This window comes from Cryptomeria japonica, chromosome 10 (assembly GCF_030272615.1).
Source record: "Cryptomeria japonica chromosome 10, Sugi_1.0, whole genome shotgun sequence".
NCBI classification, from domain to species: Eukaryota; Viridiplantae; Streptophyta; class Pinopsida; order Cupressales; family Cupressaceae; genus Cryptomeria; species Cryptomeria japonica.
In genome coordinates this window covers 589,847,406-589,867,650 of record NC_081414.1, presented here as the reverse complement: position 1 = coordinate 589,867,650, position 20,245 = coordinate 589,847,406, and the positions used below count along the sequence as shown (strand labels likewise).

At 35.5% G+C, this 20,245-nt stretch overlaps 1 protein-coding gene across 1 annotated transcript; it reads left to right on the top strand.

Moving 5' to 3' along the window:
• Window positions 1-17,997: 17,997 nt before the first annotated feature.
• Window positions 17,998-19,086, top strand: LOC131859082 (uncharacterized). The gene is made up of 2 exons (XM_059212610.1): window positions 17,998-18,191; window positions 18,477-19,086. Exons 1-2 carry the CDS (start codon window positions 17,998-18,000, stop codon window positions 19,084-19,086), a joined length of 804 nt encoding a protein of 267 aa, XP_059068593.1.
• The last annotated feature ends 1,159 nt before the right edge of the window (window positions 19,087-20,245 follow it).

Sequence of the window (20,245 nt, the reverse complement as noted above, 5' to 3'; positions counted from 1 at the left end):
GTTTGGTTGTTTTAGAAAGGGTATTTGACAATCAAGATAAAGCTAAGATTACTACTACTTCCCCACACCCTGAGCATTTAGAAGAAATTAACCTTGGGACGGAAGAAGATCCAAGGAAGGTATATGTTGGAAAGAAAATATCTCCTAGGGCCAGAAAGATGTTATTTGATTTATTGAGAAAATATAAGCATGTCTTTGCTTGGTCGTATGAAAATTTGAAGGCTTACAGGGAAGATCTATTTTAGCATGAGATTCCTTTGAAAGAAAATGCCAAGCCTTTTAGGCAAAAACAAAGGTCCATTAATCCAACATTAGCACCTAAAATACAAGAAGAATTAGTAAAGCTAAGAGATGCTAGGATTATAAGACCCAACATACATTCATCATGGGTGTCTAACTTGGTGCATGTCAGGAAGAAGAATGGAGATATCAGATTATGTGTTGATTTCAGAAACCTGAATATATCTTCATTAAAAGACAACTATCCATTGCCAAATATGGAAGCAATGTTACAAAGGGTAACATCTTGTGAGATTTTTTCCATGATGGATGGATTTTTCAGGTTACATCCAAGTGATGGTTAGAGAGTCAGAATAGTACAAAACAACATTTACTACACCTTGGGGAACCTATGTTTATGTAAGAATGCCTTTTGGTTTAACAAATGCAGGAGCGACGTTTCAAGGAGCTATGGATGTTGCATTTTCTGATATTATAAATATATTCTTAGTAGTATATCAAGATGATTTAACAGCTTATTCCAAAAAGAAAAGTGATCATTGTGGACACCTTGAAAAAATATTTAACAAAGCTGTTGAATATGGGATATCTTTGAACCCAAGAAAATGTACTTTTGGGGTAACTGAAGGTAAGTTGTTGGGTCACACTATTTCAAAAGATGGTGTGAGAATTGATCCAGAAAGGGTAATATTGATAGATAAAGTCCCTCAGCCCAGAACAGTGAAGGGTGTTCAATCCTTCTTTGGACAGATAATTTTTTTAAGAAGGTTTGTCACTAACTTTGCTGAAATTAGTAGACCTATATCCAAAATGTTAAAGAAAGGTGCAAAAATGGAATGAGGAGCCAGTTAAGGAATTCCAAGAGATTAAATAGGCTATTAAAAATGCACCTGTTCTAAAAACACCTGATTATAACAAACCTATGCAGATATTTTCATTTGCATCTTTTCATACTGTTGCTCCTATTTTATTGCAAAATAATTCAGAGGGTTTCGAACAACCTATAGCATTTTTTAGTAAATCTTTGCAAGCCACAAAATTAAAGTATGATTTAAATGAGAAACAAGCATATGCATTAGTGAAGGTTATTAAATCTTTTAGGAGTTACATGATGGGGGCAATAGTGGCTGCATATGTGTCTAGTGCTGCAATTAAAGACATTTTCACACAGCAGGAAGTGTCTGGAAGAAGATGTCGGTGGATAAATAGGATCCAAGAATTTAATATTGATATCCAAATCACTAAATTAGTGAGAGGAGTGGGATTGGTAAAGTTAATGGCCTAGAGTAATTTGGATGCAAATCAGATAAATATTGTAGAAGAAGATCACATGCCTTATAACTGTGATATGGATGGTTGCAAATGGTATGATGATATCATATATTATTTGTAGAGGATGAAATGTCCTGTAGATATGATTGATAAAAAAAAAAGGACATTAAAGTTACATGCTATTAAATATGCCATTATAAATGGGAAGCTTTTGTGGAGGAATAGTGATGGTGTTAGGTTGAAATGTGTGGACCAGGACTAGGCTCAGAAGTTGTTATCTAAATTACATAGTGGAGTTTGTGGAGGACATTATATGGCTAAAACAACTGCACACAAGGTATTGAGAGCTAGTTTCTGGTGGCCGACAATTTTCAAATATGCACATCAACTTGTCAAAAAGTGTGACCCATGCTAGAGATTTTTAGGAAAATTAAATTTTTTTAGAAAATTTGCCATTAAGACCCATAACTTTGCAAGCTCCATTTCAGCAGTGGGGTATAGATTTCATTGGAGAAATAACATGCAAATCAAGTAGTGGCCATTCTTGGATTTTAGTAGCCATTGATTATTTCACTAAGTGGGTTGAAGCTATACCCACTAAAAAGGAAAAAAGTAAGGTGGTAATTGATTTCCTTACAAACAATATATTAACCAGATTTGGATGTCGAAAGCAGATAGTCTCTGACAATGCAATGAGTTTCAGATCAGAACAAAATGAAAAATTTTGCATTAAATATGGTATCAAGATTTCTTATTCATCACCTTACCACACACAAGGAAATGGACAAGCTGAATCTAGTCATAAAAGTCTGATGAAGATTATTTAACGAATCCTAGAGAAGAATAAAAAGGCTTGGGATTCAAAGTTAAGATTAGCTGTTTGGGCAGATAGGGTAACAATCTAGAAAGCAATTGGTTGTGTACCTTTTGATTTGGTGTATGGTATACGAGCAAGGTTACCCCAAAATAATTTGATGGATATGTATAAATTTGTCCAAACTTATAGGAATGATATAGATGATGATATGCACTTGAGAATTGAAGCTCTAATAGAATTAGATGAAGCAAGAAGATAAGCAAGTACAAGAAATACGAGGTTATAGATGCAAATTAAAAACCTATATGATAAAAGAACAAGTGCAAGTATTTTTCAAGTTAATGATTTGGTGTTGATGTGGAATGCCAAAATAGAAGATAAAGGAAAGCATGGCAAATTTGATGCCATTTGGCTGGGCCCATATTTGATTTAGAACCAATAGGGAGAAGATTCTTATATTCTCCAAGATATACATGGTGATACTCTTGAATTGCCTATTCATGAACAGTTCTTGAATCACCACTTTTTTTGAAAGTGGTTATTTTCCATGAGCATTAGTTAGGTTTGTTTTATTAGTTTAGTTTCTTTTCAGTTGAAGTTACCCTATCCAGGTAATTTATTTTTGGTCTACTTTGTAATTGGTATGCTTCACCCAAAGATTTTGTTTTCTCACTTCATTCCTGAAAAATGAGCGTCCCCAACTAGAGCCACTGATAGGACCTAAAATTGTGTCTTACAAAATCTGGTCATCCTAGTTTTATTCTACCCTTTGGTCAAGGTATCGAGGTTTAAGGTAATGGGGGTTGTGTCTTTTATGATTAAAATGGTTTGCAAATATGTTTTCGGCCCCTGCTATATCCTACTGTTGTCTTTTTCTCACTTATGGCTGAGGGTTCTACTTTCGTTTGCGGGGCCATTTTCATTCTCTAGGCAAAACATTGGTTAACCAGTTTGTAAAGTATGTTTTTCCTAAGTCATCTGCATGAGATTCCCTATAACCGGTCCCCTTTTATTCAAGCCTGTGCTTATTTTTTCCTAAGTTCAACAAGTGTTAAGTACCTTGACCATCTATTAAAGAAAGGATAGATCCAACAGCTAACGCTTCCCCACAATCAGAGATGTGAGGATTTTAATGATCACAGTATCACGAGATAATGCCGCATGTTATCAGCGAATCCGGCAAGGTTATAGAATAATCGGTAAAAAAGCTTTATATTACTGGTTTGGAGGTGGTAAAGGTTGGTCAACTAATAGTTTCATCAATTTGCACATGTTCAAAATGAATGAGGATGTTTTATCTTGAGATAAAAGGTGCTCAATTTTTAATCTTGAAGGAATTGACTGGCAGTATACAAAGAGTTAAAGATTAAATAGATCAGACGACCCTTGTTTTCCCACGATGGAATTTGTGTGGTGGTTACGGACCGTGACATCGTGGGATGATGCCATGTGTCTCGAATTGACCAGAAAGACTTACAGTGGGGCCATTGATGGAATTCGACAGAAAGAGGAGGTGTTGTTGATGTGTCACAATTTTGTGGGGCCACTAATATAGATGAAAGAATAGGTGATGAGTCAACAAGGAGATGATCGTTGGATTGGCCAATTAGGAAAACAATCGATGACTAGTTTTCAAATTTGTTAATTACAAAGCTAGGAGTCATTGTTTCGCTCGCACAAATATTAATGATGGACAAGACATTGGCATCCTTTCCTGAACAAATAATTCAAAGGCTCTTAAAGGTTTTTCATTCACATAAGGTTTCATAGAAATTCTGAATAATTTCTTGTTGCTAAAGGAGACTGAAGAGACCCTCTACGACACAGAATTGTCATTTTTAGTGAAAACCAAAAGTAGTAAGTCTATCTGAGCTCTCCATGTGTTCTTAAAATGAATTGATGTTGCAAATTGTGAAAGATTTTAAAAAGAAGATTGAATTTGTTCTAGGGTTAAGATATTAAATAGAAAATAGTGAAATCTATTTGAATTTCTCTAGAAATTTAAAATTTTTGTGATAAGCCCTAGACTAGGAGATTTAGTAGAAAGCCCTAGTTATAGAAAATGCCTCCCACATGGAAGTATTCAGGGGAAGTGAATTATATGAAAATAAATATTTATAATGATTTCTTAGACCAATTAAAGCCTTCCACAAATGATACACAACAGGGGTAGAGATATGTTGATGGAAAAACCCTAGGGGAAGGGTTGACTCACAAAGCATTATGATTGGCGGATGCTAATATACAGGCAACTGGGTTAAAAATTTTCAAATTATGGTATGGACAAAGGAAATCAAATTCCCCATTATCTAGTCCTTGCCAATATGATTTGGACAAGTTGGTGGTACCAGGTGTTTTTATGGATGTCGATTTGCTTAAGGTTGTTGCAGATAGATACGAACTAGTTTCAAGAGTTATTAGAGGAAATGATGGTGAGATTTTGTTAACCATCGGAAGGGAAGAATTTCAAGAGATTTTTGACTTATATGAGCCATCTCCTAACTTGGTACAAATAAATTTAAATGAACAGAAGGAAGAGTATTACAAAATGAAGGAATTCATTAGAAGCAATTTCCTTCCAATGCACTTAGATAGAGTGGGAAGTACAACATATCATCTTGGCCCTAGTTTAGAGGAGCCATTCCCAATTGGTGCTTTCGCTCCCTATTTCTAGGCTAATTTCTTCTCTTTCTGCCAAGCATTGGGTTTTAGTCCCATTACAGTAATGTTGCCTGATTTCATGTACATGGCTATGCAAATACAACATTCGGATTTTACAACAGTTTTTGACTTTTCCCCTTTTCTTGAGGAAAAGATTCATGAGGAGTTATTAGATATTAAGAATTAGGTGGTTGGGGTTAAATTCTACTAGTATTCTTTACTCATGCATATGTTCCTTTCAAGGAATGCATATTATTTTGAGGGTACCATGAACCTCAGAAAGACGATAGATAATCAGGAGATTCCAGTATAGCTCTGGAGCACATACATGTCATGGGATAGACAAGAGGCTAGTTATATAAGATTTGATAACAACTTCGCCTCTAGATTAAGACAAAGTTTGATAGTGAATCCACCAAGGATTCCTAAAGAGTTGCATGATTTTATGAGACCCAAGGAAAGGGTGCCTCTTCCCAGAATTGAACATAATTGGGAAGACTTTATCCCATACTCTGTAAGCATTGTGATAAGAATTTATGGCTTTTCCAGACAACCCCATGTACTACCTTTCAATGTTCCTTTGAGAATGGGTTTTGCTGAGGTAATGTGGCAAATTTGATGTATCTGTTACTACTTATCAAATTGCCATTAGTTTTTATATTCAAAGTCATACTATATATTCTAGTCAGTTAGCACTACCGAATCATGCAGTCGATATAAACAGAGAAGTCGATATGCACAGTCTAGTCGGTTATAGAAGAAAGCAATCACAGAACATAATATACACCGAGTTGTCTACCGAGTATCTTTTTATGGCTACCAAGTAGTAAAGTTAACACACCAAGTTGTTATTCACTGAGTGAAACATGTTACCAGATACATTGAACCTAGACATGCATATGAAAATGTGTTACAAGATCGAGGCACATCTAACCGTTATTACATTAGAAATTGCACTAGAAGATTGTGTATGATTACGAGGTCAATATAACCAATGAAATATTTTGTTTAATTATTCATTTGAGGAATCTTGTTTGTAAGATCGAAGCAATGAATTGGATCACCATTTTAAGAGATCTATTTATACAACATGAGAAAAAGAGAAAGGTGTGAGTGTCCATGTATGAAGGAAGACTGTTACAGAGACACAGAGGTCACCGAGAAGGTTTTCAGAGAACAGTAGAAGAATAGAGTAAACAAAAGGGTTTACCGAGTTACTATATGGGTTACCGAGGTATGCTATAAGCAAGGTAATCTTATCTTGAGCACATAGAATCTGCTATAACATTTCAGATGTAAAGTTGCAGATGTTTGTAATGATTTTATTGTAATATTGTGAAGTTGAAAGAGAAACCTTTGACAGGGTAAAAGACTCTAACCAAGTCTATAAATTGTAAAGCCTCTAACCAGGTGTAGCATTCAGAATAAATATTGTGAAATCCTTTAGCAAGGTAGATCTAATAGATCTTGTTACTCTTAACAGGGTAAGCTATCAAAAATAGCTAAACATGTAGCTCTAACCGAGCATCTTTATTATTGCAGTAGTGAAGTTATGGGTGCCATCCCCACTGTAGTTTTTCTCTCTAACCAAGAGTTTCTACGTAACCAAAATATATGTGTTATGGAGTGAATCATGTATGATTGTTATCTATTTATTTTAGTTTTATTTTATGTTACTGCACTATTCTATTTATGCATAACAGTAAGGTTATTATTAAAGAAAAGTTTTGATGTACTGATTCACCCCTCCCCTCTCAGTACATTAGCTTTCCATATTGGGCCTAACAGTATCTAGGATAAAGAATTAAAAAATAAAGGAAAGGGGTCACTTTTCCTGGATTACACCATTATCCCTTACTTTGTGATTATAAAGGGAGGGTATGAGTATTTTGACAAATTCTTTGCTCCATACCATTTGGGGGTAAGTATATCTAGAAATAGTGATCGTGAAGGTTTCTTAAGCATTTTTAGAAAGATAATAAAAGGAACTTTGTTGCCCCATGTGCATAATTTTCCTGAGGACTTAATTAGGAATGCATTTGACCACACAATGCAAGAATGGAGAAAGGAGAAGTGGATAATTTTTAGAAAATTATGGTTTGCTATTCAGAAGATGGATCCAAATTATGATCCATTAAAGGATTTTTCTCCATTCTATACCAAGATTGAATTTGTTGTGAAATGTTTTGATGAGTTGACTAATGTTTTGAGGGAGAAGCTAGCCACACTTGAAGAAGTTCATGGCCGGCAACAATTAAGCTCACAACCTCTTGTGTCCTAGAGAGAAAGTGGAGTGATAGCAGAAAGGCCTGTTCAGAAGTCTCCTCATGAAAGAGTTAGAGAAGAAATGAGTGAGGAAGAGGATAGTAGTAGTGATAGTGGGAGATTGATAAGAAGAAAGGGTAAGAAAAATATGAGTTTAGAGCCTTTCTCCAAGATAACAACTAAACCTTTTCAAGGAGTCAGGATCACTGATCTTGAAGATTCTGATAGAAGTCCCTCACCATCAACTATATCCATTTCACTAGTAAGGCAAGATGAAGCTCAGGTAGAGGGAGACAAGTTTGTTGCAACAACTGCATAAATGCAAATGGGTATTCCTATATTGCCTCCTAATTTGGAGTTGGATCTTACTCCCTTGGATATTCAAGGTAAAGCTTTAAAAGATGCAAGAAAAGAGGCATGTGATAGCTTCCTTAAGGATGATGCATTTGTAAAAAGCCCAGCCTTTTTGCAATTAGTATGGAAAACAAAGGTTGAGGAATATAAAGGAAGAATTGATGAGAGGAAATCCCAAAGGCCAGAAAGATTAGACCAAGAAATCCAAGAGGAAGTAAAAAGTGAAATGAAGGAAGTGTTCAAGGAGATCACTCTTGATGAGGGTGGGAAAATTATAAGTCAGGTTGGAGTCTTGATAGAGTGGGATATAGCAGATGCAGTGGCATTTGACGCTATTAGGAAATCAAAGGAGGAAGAAGCGGGGTTAGCATTAAGAGGATTGGACTTTGCTGATGATTATGCAACCTTGGCTATATGGGCATTAGACGAAGGACCTAGGAAGCCTGACATCAATGATCTAAACCCCAGCCTGAGGGGAATTTTGATTATAGAGAGGGCATATGACACATCAAGTGTGGAAGCTACAAAATTGAATGTTGATGTTGCCAAGTTGGCACATGAGAGTGTGAAAAAGGAAGCCTTAGAGAGGGCTGAGCTAATGAAGAAATTTGACAAACTTTTTAAATATTATAATGCATCTCAAAAAAGATGCGTGGAGTTGCAAATGAGAGTGCAACTCCTAGAGAAAGGACAAATAAAGGTTCCATATCCTACACTTGAAGGGTTGTCTGAGCCATCAACATCCAGGTCACCACCTATGATTCAAAAGGAAGAAGTAGCTCAATTAAATATAAGTACTAATATCCCTAGCATGATGTTAGTCCCATATTATGCTGATGATGAGCTTGATACTACAAGATCAACTGAACCAAATGATTCTCAGCTCCTGGAGAAAATTGTTGAATTAGAAAAATAAATTAAAAAAATCAGAGAAACAATTAGCTGAGGAGTAGAAGAATATAGTTTTTCTCTGTGCTAACTCATTTAAATGAGAAAATTGAATGCAAGTTGAACAATATTCATGCCTTATATTCTTTACTTTTTTATGCTATTCAAAAGTTCAATATTTATAAAGAAGTGGAAATTCCCCTGTTCACAAAGTGGTTACAAAGGGGAAATGACCTTAGAATGATGTCTATGGCTTCTAAATTTCATACAAAGAAGCTATATACACTCCAAGCAACATATTTGCTGGTAAAATCAATTCAAGAATCCCAAATTCTACCAGAAAATATAGAAAGAAAGATAAGGGTGCTGATGAAGAGTTTTAGTGAATTAGAGCAAACCCTTCTACCATATATTGAAGATAGAGAGGGAGAAGTTAAGCCTTTACAGTCTTGGAAGGAAGAGGCTGAGAGAGTCATCAACACCTAGGTGGAAATGATTTGTGATGGGGTGAATATGGATATGCTAGAAGATAGAATGGATAAAATAATTGCTACAAGGTTAGTTTTTGAAAATTTTGAAATAGAGGCAAACCAAGTAGCCGTTAAATATATTCCATATAGGGAAAAAGAAGATGAAATAATGAATTTCAGTTGGCCATCTGATGAAGAATATAGCACGTCGAGTGGCATGTATTTAAGTGATGAATAGAAAGCTGTAAACCGTTTGCATAACTATTTTTGTTTTCTAGTGACAAATATTTTGCAACTTGTAAGACAAGGTGGGATAGTTTTCATCATGAGTTTTGAAGAAGGCGGCTGCAACTTTTGATTTGGTATAGGCAAGTTAGAGGATGATTTTTTTGTATAATAGAATACGGTTACACATTGTCATTCTTAGATGACAAGTGTCTCCTCTGGCCTGAAGCTTGTTTGTTCCCTTATTTTTTATAAAAGGGAATTCAAGGCTATGAGACAGGGTTCAAAATTTTTGGTCCCTTATGTGTTCTGAGTTTTTGTTTCCATATAGAAAAGTCTGAAACAAAAGGATTGTAAGAGGCCAGTTTACAGAGAAAAAAAAGAAAAGGGTTTTGTGTCTATGATTTTTGCAGGTTCTTGAAGGAGTTATGTATGGATTGTATTCTTATTGAGAGAACAAAATTAATCAATGAATATATGATTCAAACCCACTTGTATCCAATGTATTGTTCTATCATGTTTTGGATGTGTATTATCAAGAATTTTATCATTCATTGCACTGTTGTGGTGTATGTAACCTTTTGTTCATGCTTTGGTCTAATAGGTCAATTAAATGCTTGAATAAAATTGCAGAATGATAGAGGTCTTTACAAGGATTTTGATAAGTAATTTTGGGTGGGGATTAAAAATATGATATATTGTAAGGCAATATCATCTTTGACTTTATGTTGTTAGATAAATTCTATCAGAATTATAGTCAAATACAATATGAATTCATGTACCCAATGGACTAAGGCATTGATCATAGTTAAGTTAATGCCTGGGTACCTATTGGCCATTCAAAATCACCATTGGCTTGCTATAACTTGTTGAAAATCAGAATACTTTCATTTTATATGAATGTTATCATATGTATTAGTCATCTCATGCTCCAAACTGGTTGAGGATCACTTAGGAATTTGCCATTCCTGAGCATTCTCCCTTATTGTCAAGTCATAATATGAGATTATTTGCTTTATTTGATGAATGATTTGTGAGTGTGGTGTAAAATCACATATAAGAATGGGGATCACCCTCCCTGGTTTTGCAGAGCCTAAAGTGTAGAAGGATCTAGTATCCTTGTCATTGTTGGTCCAAGTTTGAAGAATATTAAACAACTGGAAGTGGCTTTCCATAGATATTATTAGGAGAAAACAACTTGGTCTCTGCCTTTAAGTTAGTGTAAACCCTTTTTTGAGCACCAATAGGAACAATGTGAAAAATTGAGTCAGGAGAACATGGTTATGAAGAATGAAATGCGAACTATGACTATGAGGTTGTCCAAGGATATTGAGGACATAAAGAAAAAGGAAGAAAATCTTGTTGTATCCCTGAAGAACAAATTTGAAGAATGTGATAGGTTGATTCATGAAAATGAGGTATTAAGGTCTAATTTGGTACAATCCTAGAGAAATGAGAAAGATCTTGAGAGACAAATGATAGTACTAAAAGATGATTTAACTTCTGCAAGTGAGTTCAAAGAAAAATTCAAGATCAGCTTAGCACAACTTGATGAGTTATTGAAGAGACAGAGGTAGATTGGAGATTCTAATGGACTTGGATTTGAGCAAGGACAAAGTTCCAGTACTGCTAATGAAGATCAAAACCATAAGGCACCGGTAAGATAATTCAATGCTTATAAATTCAATGGTAGATGTTTTGTTTGCAATAAATTTGGTCACATGGTTAGGCAATGTAGAAACAGAGCAAATTAGAACCCTGATTCTGCTCCCGGTAAATGTTCTAAATGCAATAAAATTGGACATAAGACAAAATATTGTAGAATGAATGTAAAATCTTATGCTTGTGGAAAATTTGGACATATGGCTAATCAATGTAGGTCAAGTAATTTCACCAGTTTTAGCAAGGCATCAAAAGAACAGTGTTACATGTTATGCATGCAATGAAGTTGGACATATTGCTAAGTTCTGCAGAAGTAGAAATCCACCGGTTGGCAATGGAGGATCAAATGATAAAGGCAAAGGAATTATGAGTACTCCACCCTTAGTTCTAAATAATATCAAGATAGTGGAAATTGAGCCATCGGTTAACACAAATGTACAGACACATACTGAAACACTAGTTAATACATAAAACATTGTACATGATACTAACATTGAGGATACTTGTCCTCCATATACTAATGTACAGGTTGAGGATATTGTTCCTATAGAGGAACCGATAGTTGCACAGACTGCACCAAGTGGTGAAGCCACCGGTGCAAGCGACGAGGTAATAAAAGTTAAATCACCAGAGAAAATAGGGGAATCTGGTAAGGAACTAGTTATTGGCACATCATTATTGACAATTGACACTTCTCTAGTGGAAACAAAAAACATCACAGAGATGCGTCCCACATAACTAATGATGATGGCTGCTCAAAAACTGATGGAGGGAACCACAGACAAAGGGATTTTAGATCAATCCATAACTATTTTGCATAGATTGGTCTTGGAATGTAAGATTGAGAATGAAGCGAGCCCTTCTGAAAAGATTAAGATAATAAAAAAACACATCTCTAAAGATTTTCAATCATTACAACATATCTCTAACCAGATAGCACTAGAAAAATTCACTTTGGCTAAGAGAGCCGCTTTTGATCAAATCATTGACAGAGAGAAGAAAAAGATTGAGGAGAAGTTAATTTTGATAGAAAATTCTTTGAAAAAAGGTACTAAATATATACATGGTATGTTGCAATACAAATATTCTTACAACAAAAGTATATGAAAAGATAAAAGAGGTACAAGACAAAATTGCTAATATTGCTAACTCTTTTGATGCACTAACTTCATTGACGACATCTGTTGATGGACAAATTTTGACCTTGGAGAATCAAATTTATTCTCTTGAAAAGGAAAGAGATAAGATCATTCGGAGAGCCAGAAGTCTCAGAGGTTTGGTGAGTCCAAGATTGGATTCACTTGGTGTACATAAGAGGGAATGCATGTATATGCTTGGTAAGCCCACATCGACACAAGTTAATGAGAATTAATCACTTACATATTTAATGAGTGGACTTGTTTTTATTTCTGGCACATTCAAAACCGGCTAGAATACTTATGTGGAGTTATTGGAGAAAGCTTACCTAGAAATCTTGAAATTGGTCAAGCTCCGGTAAGACATTTTTTTAGAGGTATTCAGTGTACAGTTATCATTCTTTGACATTATTTTTACAATTTTTGGGCATTGATGTCAAAGAGAGAGTAGTATATATGTGGAAAAGAATGAATGGTTGCATACATTAGGGGGAGTTACAGAGTTTTTGGAGTATTGGAGATTTTGCATATTCAGCTCAGGGGGAGTAGGGCAGGATGAAACCAACAATTGAAACCATGATCATTTTTCACATGAGTGTTGCCATCAATGCCAAAGGGGGAGATTGTTGGAAATTGACACTCTACTACTTAGGTTTCATTATGTTGTCATTGATGGCAACATGATTTTGGGTCCCGGCTTCATATGGTGTATCGGCAGGCACTTCACAGACTTTACACTGACACTGACACCAACAGGATAGAAGATTACTTTGGTCACTGATAATGTAGGCCAACATGGTCTGGTAAAGGTCATCAGTATTAGAGGCTGACACATCTTGGATCTGGCATCAACAACTTGTTTTAATGCTTATTCATTTATGTTATATGGTCGACATGTAAATGTAATATCGTATATATCCTTGTAAGCCGACATAAGGCATAAATTTGTATAGGGTATATAGGGGAGATTGATTAGATCATTTTGTAATAAGAAGAGAATAAGGATAGACATGTGGAATGGATATATGGATGTAATGTAATGTGAAATATACCAGAGAGTCTATGTATGTGAGGAATTCATTGTAAGGATTATTCTGGTACTAAGGTTTAGGGTTTTGATCGGAACAAACATAGCTTAAACCGGAACTATATTTTGGCATTGGAGATGCTATACTAAGCAGTTCACACTTCTCTAGATTATTGTCTAGATTGTTATGTAGTCAGTGAGGCTCCTATTGTGATGAGTAGTGTGCTCTAGGTTGTAAGCCTTCCTGCAAGTGCAAACCCATCATATATTGTAATATCTCTTCATATGGCTATTGAATTGATATTGTGGGTCACAAATCCCACCATGGTTTTTCTTCATTGAGGTTTTCCACGTATAAATCTGTGTGTTATGGTTATCATTTATGTGTTTAGCTTATTGGTTTCATTACTTCTTTCAATTATGTTTATACTGGTATATCGGTTGGTGTATGTATGTTTTGTTAAGGCAAAAATCTTCTATTCTGGTATAAAACTGATTCACTCCACCTCTCAATGTTATTGGTTTCCAATAGTGTCATATGACTGCTAAAGTGGGGGTTAAATGTAGTGTTGTAAATTATACTCCCTTGCGAGGGTGGTACAATTTCACACTTAGGTTAGCACCCACCTTAGTGTGTCTTGCATCTTGCATTTCTAATTCCCCTTTAAGCATTTAAATAATTAATTTAAGTAAATCTAAGGTCATGTTTCATCACTTTGCACATTATAAAGTTGGGCCCTTTACCCTAAGTGTGCCCCTTTTCATCTTATTCCTCCAATGAATCATTTAATCATAAACCCTAATTATGTCTCATTTTGACCATTCAACCTTGATTTCATATATCAAAACATCTTGAAATCAACTGTAACTTTGGGATGCGCTCTAATATCATCATATGTAATGACCCCTAAAATTTGGTGAAAAGTTGGTCAGATCATGGCGGGAATGCACATGGTCCACGACTTTTTCCCCAAAATCTCGGGAGCACAATCCTATGATATAACAATTCTTAACCCCAAGATATTAGTGGGAAATTCAAATCCTAACGTCAGCCTAAACATGAAATTAAGATCTAGGGTTTCATACTTAAGAGCTCTCTTTCTTCATTTGAAGGGGATCCTCTTCTAAGAATCTAAGGGAAGGTTTTTGGAGTATTGGAGCCTTGTTTGCAGCGAAAGAGTAGATCTTTGAAGTTTTCAACAAAATTCAACATTCATCCATCAAACATTCATCAAACATCATTTCATCAATTGGGATCTTTTAAAGATGTACAAAAACAATAGGAGATCACCGACTGATGATTGGCTTGTACCTCTCCCTTGGGGTTGGGTATGGTTTCATGTCTTTTCATAAGATTCATTTTGATTCATACTCATGCTTGAGATCACTTTGGATTGTGGATTTAGAGAATTTAATTTGTCAATTATAAGAAATTAGAGTTTCTCCAAGTTGTTTACTTTCATTCTTAGGATCTTGCACACACACAAGGTTCTTGCACACACATTTTCAGTACATTATTGCCTATTCATGGAGGTGGAAATCACCAACATGGGGGTTTGACTAAGGCAAAACCCTATATAGCGACCCCAAACCTTCACTTTTTAGTTGTAGGTGCAGAAACAGGCATCTGGAGGTAGTTTGAGATCTGGAAAAGGCATCAACACCACCCAGAAGTTTCAAAAGTGCATAAATATATCAAGGATAGGGGTGTGGTGCCCTGGTCCTACCCAGGATAGTGGTGTGGCACCATGGTCCTACCCTCTATCAGTAGGACTTGACAGAATAGTACTTTGCAGATCTTAGAATCCCTCTTGTCAGTTGTAGCTCCAGAATTGCAGAATCGAGACAGTAGCATGGCATGCTAGTCCCAGACATTTCTTCTCATATTTTAGACAAAGGTGCACCTTTGGTTTTTCCTTCTGATCTATAATTTTTAGTAGTGTATCAGTTGTTCTTTGATCTACATTCTTAGATTAGGGTTTTCTTGCTTATTTTCTTTCTAGGTTAGATTGTATTTTTCATCATTCCTCTCTCTCATTTATAGCAAAGGAATAAACCTAAGAGGTAATCCACAACTCTCTCTATCTCATAAGAAGTAGCTGATGTGCATTACCTCCCTAGGCTCTTTCATATTCCATGAGTGTGTATGAGAGTGGGATTAGGGTTTTCATACTTAGTCTCACTTTCTCCCCTACACAATATGGACCCAAATCAAATCCTCAAACACACTACACCATCAAATAATTTGGCAAGATCATCTTCACCACACTACACCACCAAATATATCACATATCATGAATAATACCACCAGACCAATAAAGTCTTCAATAACGTGCACCACGATCAATGCAGACCACCAAAATGCATAGAACATGATCAAATAACATCAACAAGCAACATGATTTCCACCATAATCACTACAACAAATCGGATAACAAGATTCATCATTAACACCATCATTGGAGCTCAAGAACACTAGCTGACAAACTGAAAGATACACTTGCAAAGTTTCAAATCATGAACCATCCAATCAGAGGACACACATGAATGTCCCAAACACTCTCTAAAATATGCAACTCAAGATATAATCATTTCGGAGCAATATGGATCAAATACCGTAACTCTGTGAATACTACATACTGAAAAACCAATCCACATACTAGACCTCATAGTTTGATCGGATCATCACATAGATTCATGAAACTTGTACTGAATCAACTAGAGATAGGTATCCCAAAACCCATTAAACCGCATCAACACATATACAACATATCACCAAAACAACTCTCTGCAATAAACCGGTTCTCTGCAACATAGGAATATGTTGACATCAATGACAACAACACATTCCAACAACTCTAATATCCAACATGGGAACTATACTAATATTTTGTTTTGTTTTGCCTAGTTGTTTTTGGATCAAATTGAGCCTACTTGGGTAACACGTTTCATGTTGTGTGTTATGCAGTTTTTGGGCCGACATGGAATTGATCTATTTTGATATTGTGGATATATAAGACTGATTGATTTGATCATTTTGGAGATTGATGATGATATGTGAAGTGTGTATGAGACATTGTGTGTAGTTGCATGTGCATGGTTGGAAGATTGGTGCTCTAGTATAATGCATAATATCATAACACAACACAATAGCAGAGCATAGTGAGATCATGTGTTTTGTTCTTAACCGGAACTATACTCAAGCATTTGTTGATGCTATTAAATAGTTAAAACTCTCTTGTATTCCTTATAATAATTTTGTAAGGCAGTGAGCCTTTCGAGTTGTATCCCTTATTGTAAACATTGAGCAGTGAGCTCTAGGCAGTGTTTGAATCCCACCATGTTTTTTCCCTTAACCGGGTTTCCACGTAAAAATCTTGGTATTATGGTGTTGATCTTGACTTTGTGGTTTTGTGCTTTGTTTTTCTTCATTTGCATTAAGTGGTTAAAAAATTAGGTTATTAAAGTTAAAGTTGTTGAACATTGATTCACTCGCCCCCTCTCAGTGTTCCCTTGATTCCAACAATAGTAATGTTTATACATTAGTTTCTTCCAAGGGAAGAATTAAAAAACTTTGAGTAAATGTTTGTGGTTTTGGGTGCACAAATTGGATTTATAAGAAGAGTTTGAATGACAATATGAGTGAATTTGTTAATGTAAGGCATTGACATTTTGAAATGAACTAGTGGTTTTCCATCTGTTCATATTTTCTTGCTATGGTTTCATGTTTGACTCTATGACCTAAGATTGGGCACTGGTTTATTGATGGCTTGATGTGTTTCCAGAAACAAATTAAATTATGAAAATCCTTCTATACCCTCTTGCTATTAGGTGTAGGTTTTAAATGATATATGTTCTCATGGATGAATAAATGATACAAAATCAGAGTTAAGCATATTCTGGATTTAAATCATGTGCATTCCAATTAAATGTGTTGAGAGAAATATGCTTAAATGTAATACTCTTCTGAAATGTATAGGCATCCAAGAGTATTGCCAAGGTCTACCTGCCTAGGTTCTACAGAGCATGAAGTGAAGAGGAAATTTATTATTTCCTATTAATTGGCCAAATCTGGTGTTAAGATTGAGCATAAAGTTTTTCTATCTTTTAGATCTTAGAAATTTGTTGATTTGGGGCACCAACATTCACCACTCTCCTCATCCCCTATTTTGGTGTCCATGTCATCCTCATCTTTGAAACTGTATACACATAAAATTGGCTATGAGCGATTAAATAAATATTTTATATTTATTTAATAATTATTCTTCTATTAAATATTTAATTTGAAAAGATTAATTTATTTAATTCATTTCGTGTCTTTCTATTAATTAATGCTCATAAGATGAAGTTAAAAAGGCAACATTTGAACTGCACTCGCACAAAGCTCTGGGCCCTAATGGGATGACAATGGAGGTGTATTAGAAGTGCTGGAAATTTATGGGAGAAGACATTTGGATGGTGGTGGAGGAATTTAGAAGGAGAGGCAAATTTGTTAAAGAAATAAATAATACTCTGATAGCCCTAATTCGAAAAAAGAAAAATTGCCTAAGTATAGTAGATTATAGGCCTATATCTTTGTGCAATACAATATATAAAATCATATCCAAAGTAATGGTTAATAGATTGAAGATGGCTTTAGATAATCTAGTATCTCCAAAACAAAATGGTTTTACTCCCGGGAGAGAAATTGCCGATAGCATAATCACAGTTGCTGAAACAATACACTCGATGAAAAGAATCAAGACACAGGGGATGGTGATAAAACTGGATGTCAGTAAGGCATATGATTGGGTAAATTGGCTTTTCCTCTTTTCAGTTCTTGAAAGATTTGGTTTTGATTCCAAATGGATAAATTGTATAAAACACTGCGTATCATCAGTATCATACTCCATCATTGTAAATGGTTCTATAGTAGGTTTCTTTCAAGCTTCAAAAGGTATTAGACAAGGAGATCCATTGTCTCCCTTTTTGTTTGTATTAATGGCTAAGATTCTGGGTAGAAATGTCAAGAGTTTAGTTAAAAAGGGTTTTTGGAAAGGAGCATTCATTCATAACAGCATTGATCCTATCTCCCACTCTCAATTTGCTGATGATACAATTCTCTTTGGGGAAGCCACTGAAAAGGAAGCAATGGTTATTAAGAAACTTTTGAATGACTATGAAATAGGCTCAGGGTAGAGTATGAACAAGGAGAAATCAATGATATATTTCTTCAATACTAATGTGAGAATGCAAAGTAAAATAAAGGAAATCATGGGCTATCCTCAAGGCAACTTTCCTCTAAAATACTTAGGGGTTCAACTAGGTAGACAACAGAACAAAATGTGGGAGGATGTTATTAACAAATGTCAAGTAAAGGCCTCTTCCTAGAAGAACAAGTGGTTAACTCAGGCAGGTAGAATCTAGATGATTAAATTTGTTCTTTCTGCGATTCCCATTTATCAAATGTCATGCTTTAGGCTATCATTTAAGGCAGCAAAAGAATTAGACAATCTTTTCAAAAAGTTTTTGTGGGAAGGAGCTCAAGAGAAAAAGAAGTTTCCTCTCATCAACTGGGATACAACCTGTTTAATAAAATTGGAGGGAGGAGCGGGTCTAAGAAAAATGGATTTTCACAATCAAGCTCTTGGGGCTAAATTAGCATGGAAAATGTATTCTCAACCTCACAAAACATGGTGTAAGATTATGGTGGCTAAATATTTGGATTCAACTGAAGCAGAAAGGATATTTACAGTGGCCAACTCAATTAAGGGATCCCCAATTTGGAAACATATTTGGGAAAGCGGGAGCATATTAATAGAGCACCTGACATGGAAAATAGGAAATGGTGGAAAGGCAAAATTTTGGAGAGATTCATGGAATGGTGACATTTCTTTAGCAGAAGAAATAGACAAGGAATGGATTTATGAAGTGGAAACAAAGGTAGGCTATTATGTGGCAGATTATATTTTGGAAGGGCAGAAGGAATCAGATTGGATTAAATGGAAATCAGTTGGGGAATGGAAGATGGAAAAAAACATGCAGTTAAAAGACATTCTAAACAGGAAAAAAAAAAATTATATATCTTAACGAAGAAGATTAGTTACTATGGAGTGTCTCTAAAACTAGAAAATATAAAGTCAATATGGGATATGAGATCCTTAGGAACAGAATAAAGAATGTGGAATGGCCCTCAAAGTTGAGTTGGCATAAATTAGTATTGCCTAAGGCAGGGGCATTCCTATGGACAACTTTGCATGACCACATATTAACAGGGGATAAATTGAGAACAATTGGAATTGTTTGACCAAGTATATGCATCCTATGCAAGGAAAACGAAGAGACAATGGATCATCTTTTACTTTGGTGCTCGTACACTAAAAAAGTCTGGGATTGGCTATTGGATAAATTGCAGTTTGGATTAGTGAGAAATCTAACAATAAAAAGTTTTTTATTATCATGGCCGACCAATATCAATAAATCAAAATGGAGTATACTATGGGTGGTGAGTCCATTGCTGCTTGTGTGGCATATTTGGAAGGAAAGAAACAGAAGAGTATTTAATGAGGAAGCTCTGTCTTATGATATGCTAATTCCAAAAATAAAAAGAGATATAGAAGAGGTAATCAATGTGAAAGTAGTGGGAGGGAAGTATTGTATGTATTCTTTTTGGGACAAAGAGATGGAAAGACACTGGATTTTAATGAAAATTAGTGGATACAAACTAATGGAGAAGAAGTAGAACAGAGCCAGTGAAGTATGGATTCCTCCAAAGACTAGAAACTTCAAGATGAACTTTGATGGTGCTAGCCGAGGCAACCCGGGAAAATCTGGATATGGTGCCATTATAAGGAATGAGTTTGGCAATTTTGTAGGGGCAAAATATGGTTCCTTGGGAATCAACACAAACAACATGGCTGAATTGGTGAGATTACTAGTTGGAATGGAATGGTGTGTGGCTCACGACATTCAAGATGTAGAAGTGGAGGGAGACTCACAAATTATCCTGAATGGTATTTCAAACAAGAATTTTGAAAATTGGAAACTGGAGGCGGTACGACCCAAAATCCAGAAAATAAGTGAAAGTTTAAACAATTTCACCTTCAAACACATCTACCGAGAGGGCAAAGTGGCGGCGGACTAGCTGGCTAACAGAGGCATTAAATGTGATGACTCAATACAGTTGACAGAGAAGGAGGAGCTACTAGATAGATTGATAGAGATCCTTGCTACAAACAGAGGCAGATTT

Coding starts and splice junctions, on each gene's coding strand:
- LOC131859082 (XM_059212610.1), top strand. CDS start 17,998: ATGGCTAAGATTCTGGGTAGAAATGTCAAGAGTTTAGTTAAAAAGGGT. Junction 18,192..18,476: donor GACTATGAAATAGGCTCAGG/GTAGAGTATGAA, acceptor GTCATGCTTTAG/GCTATCATTTAAGGCAGCAA.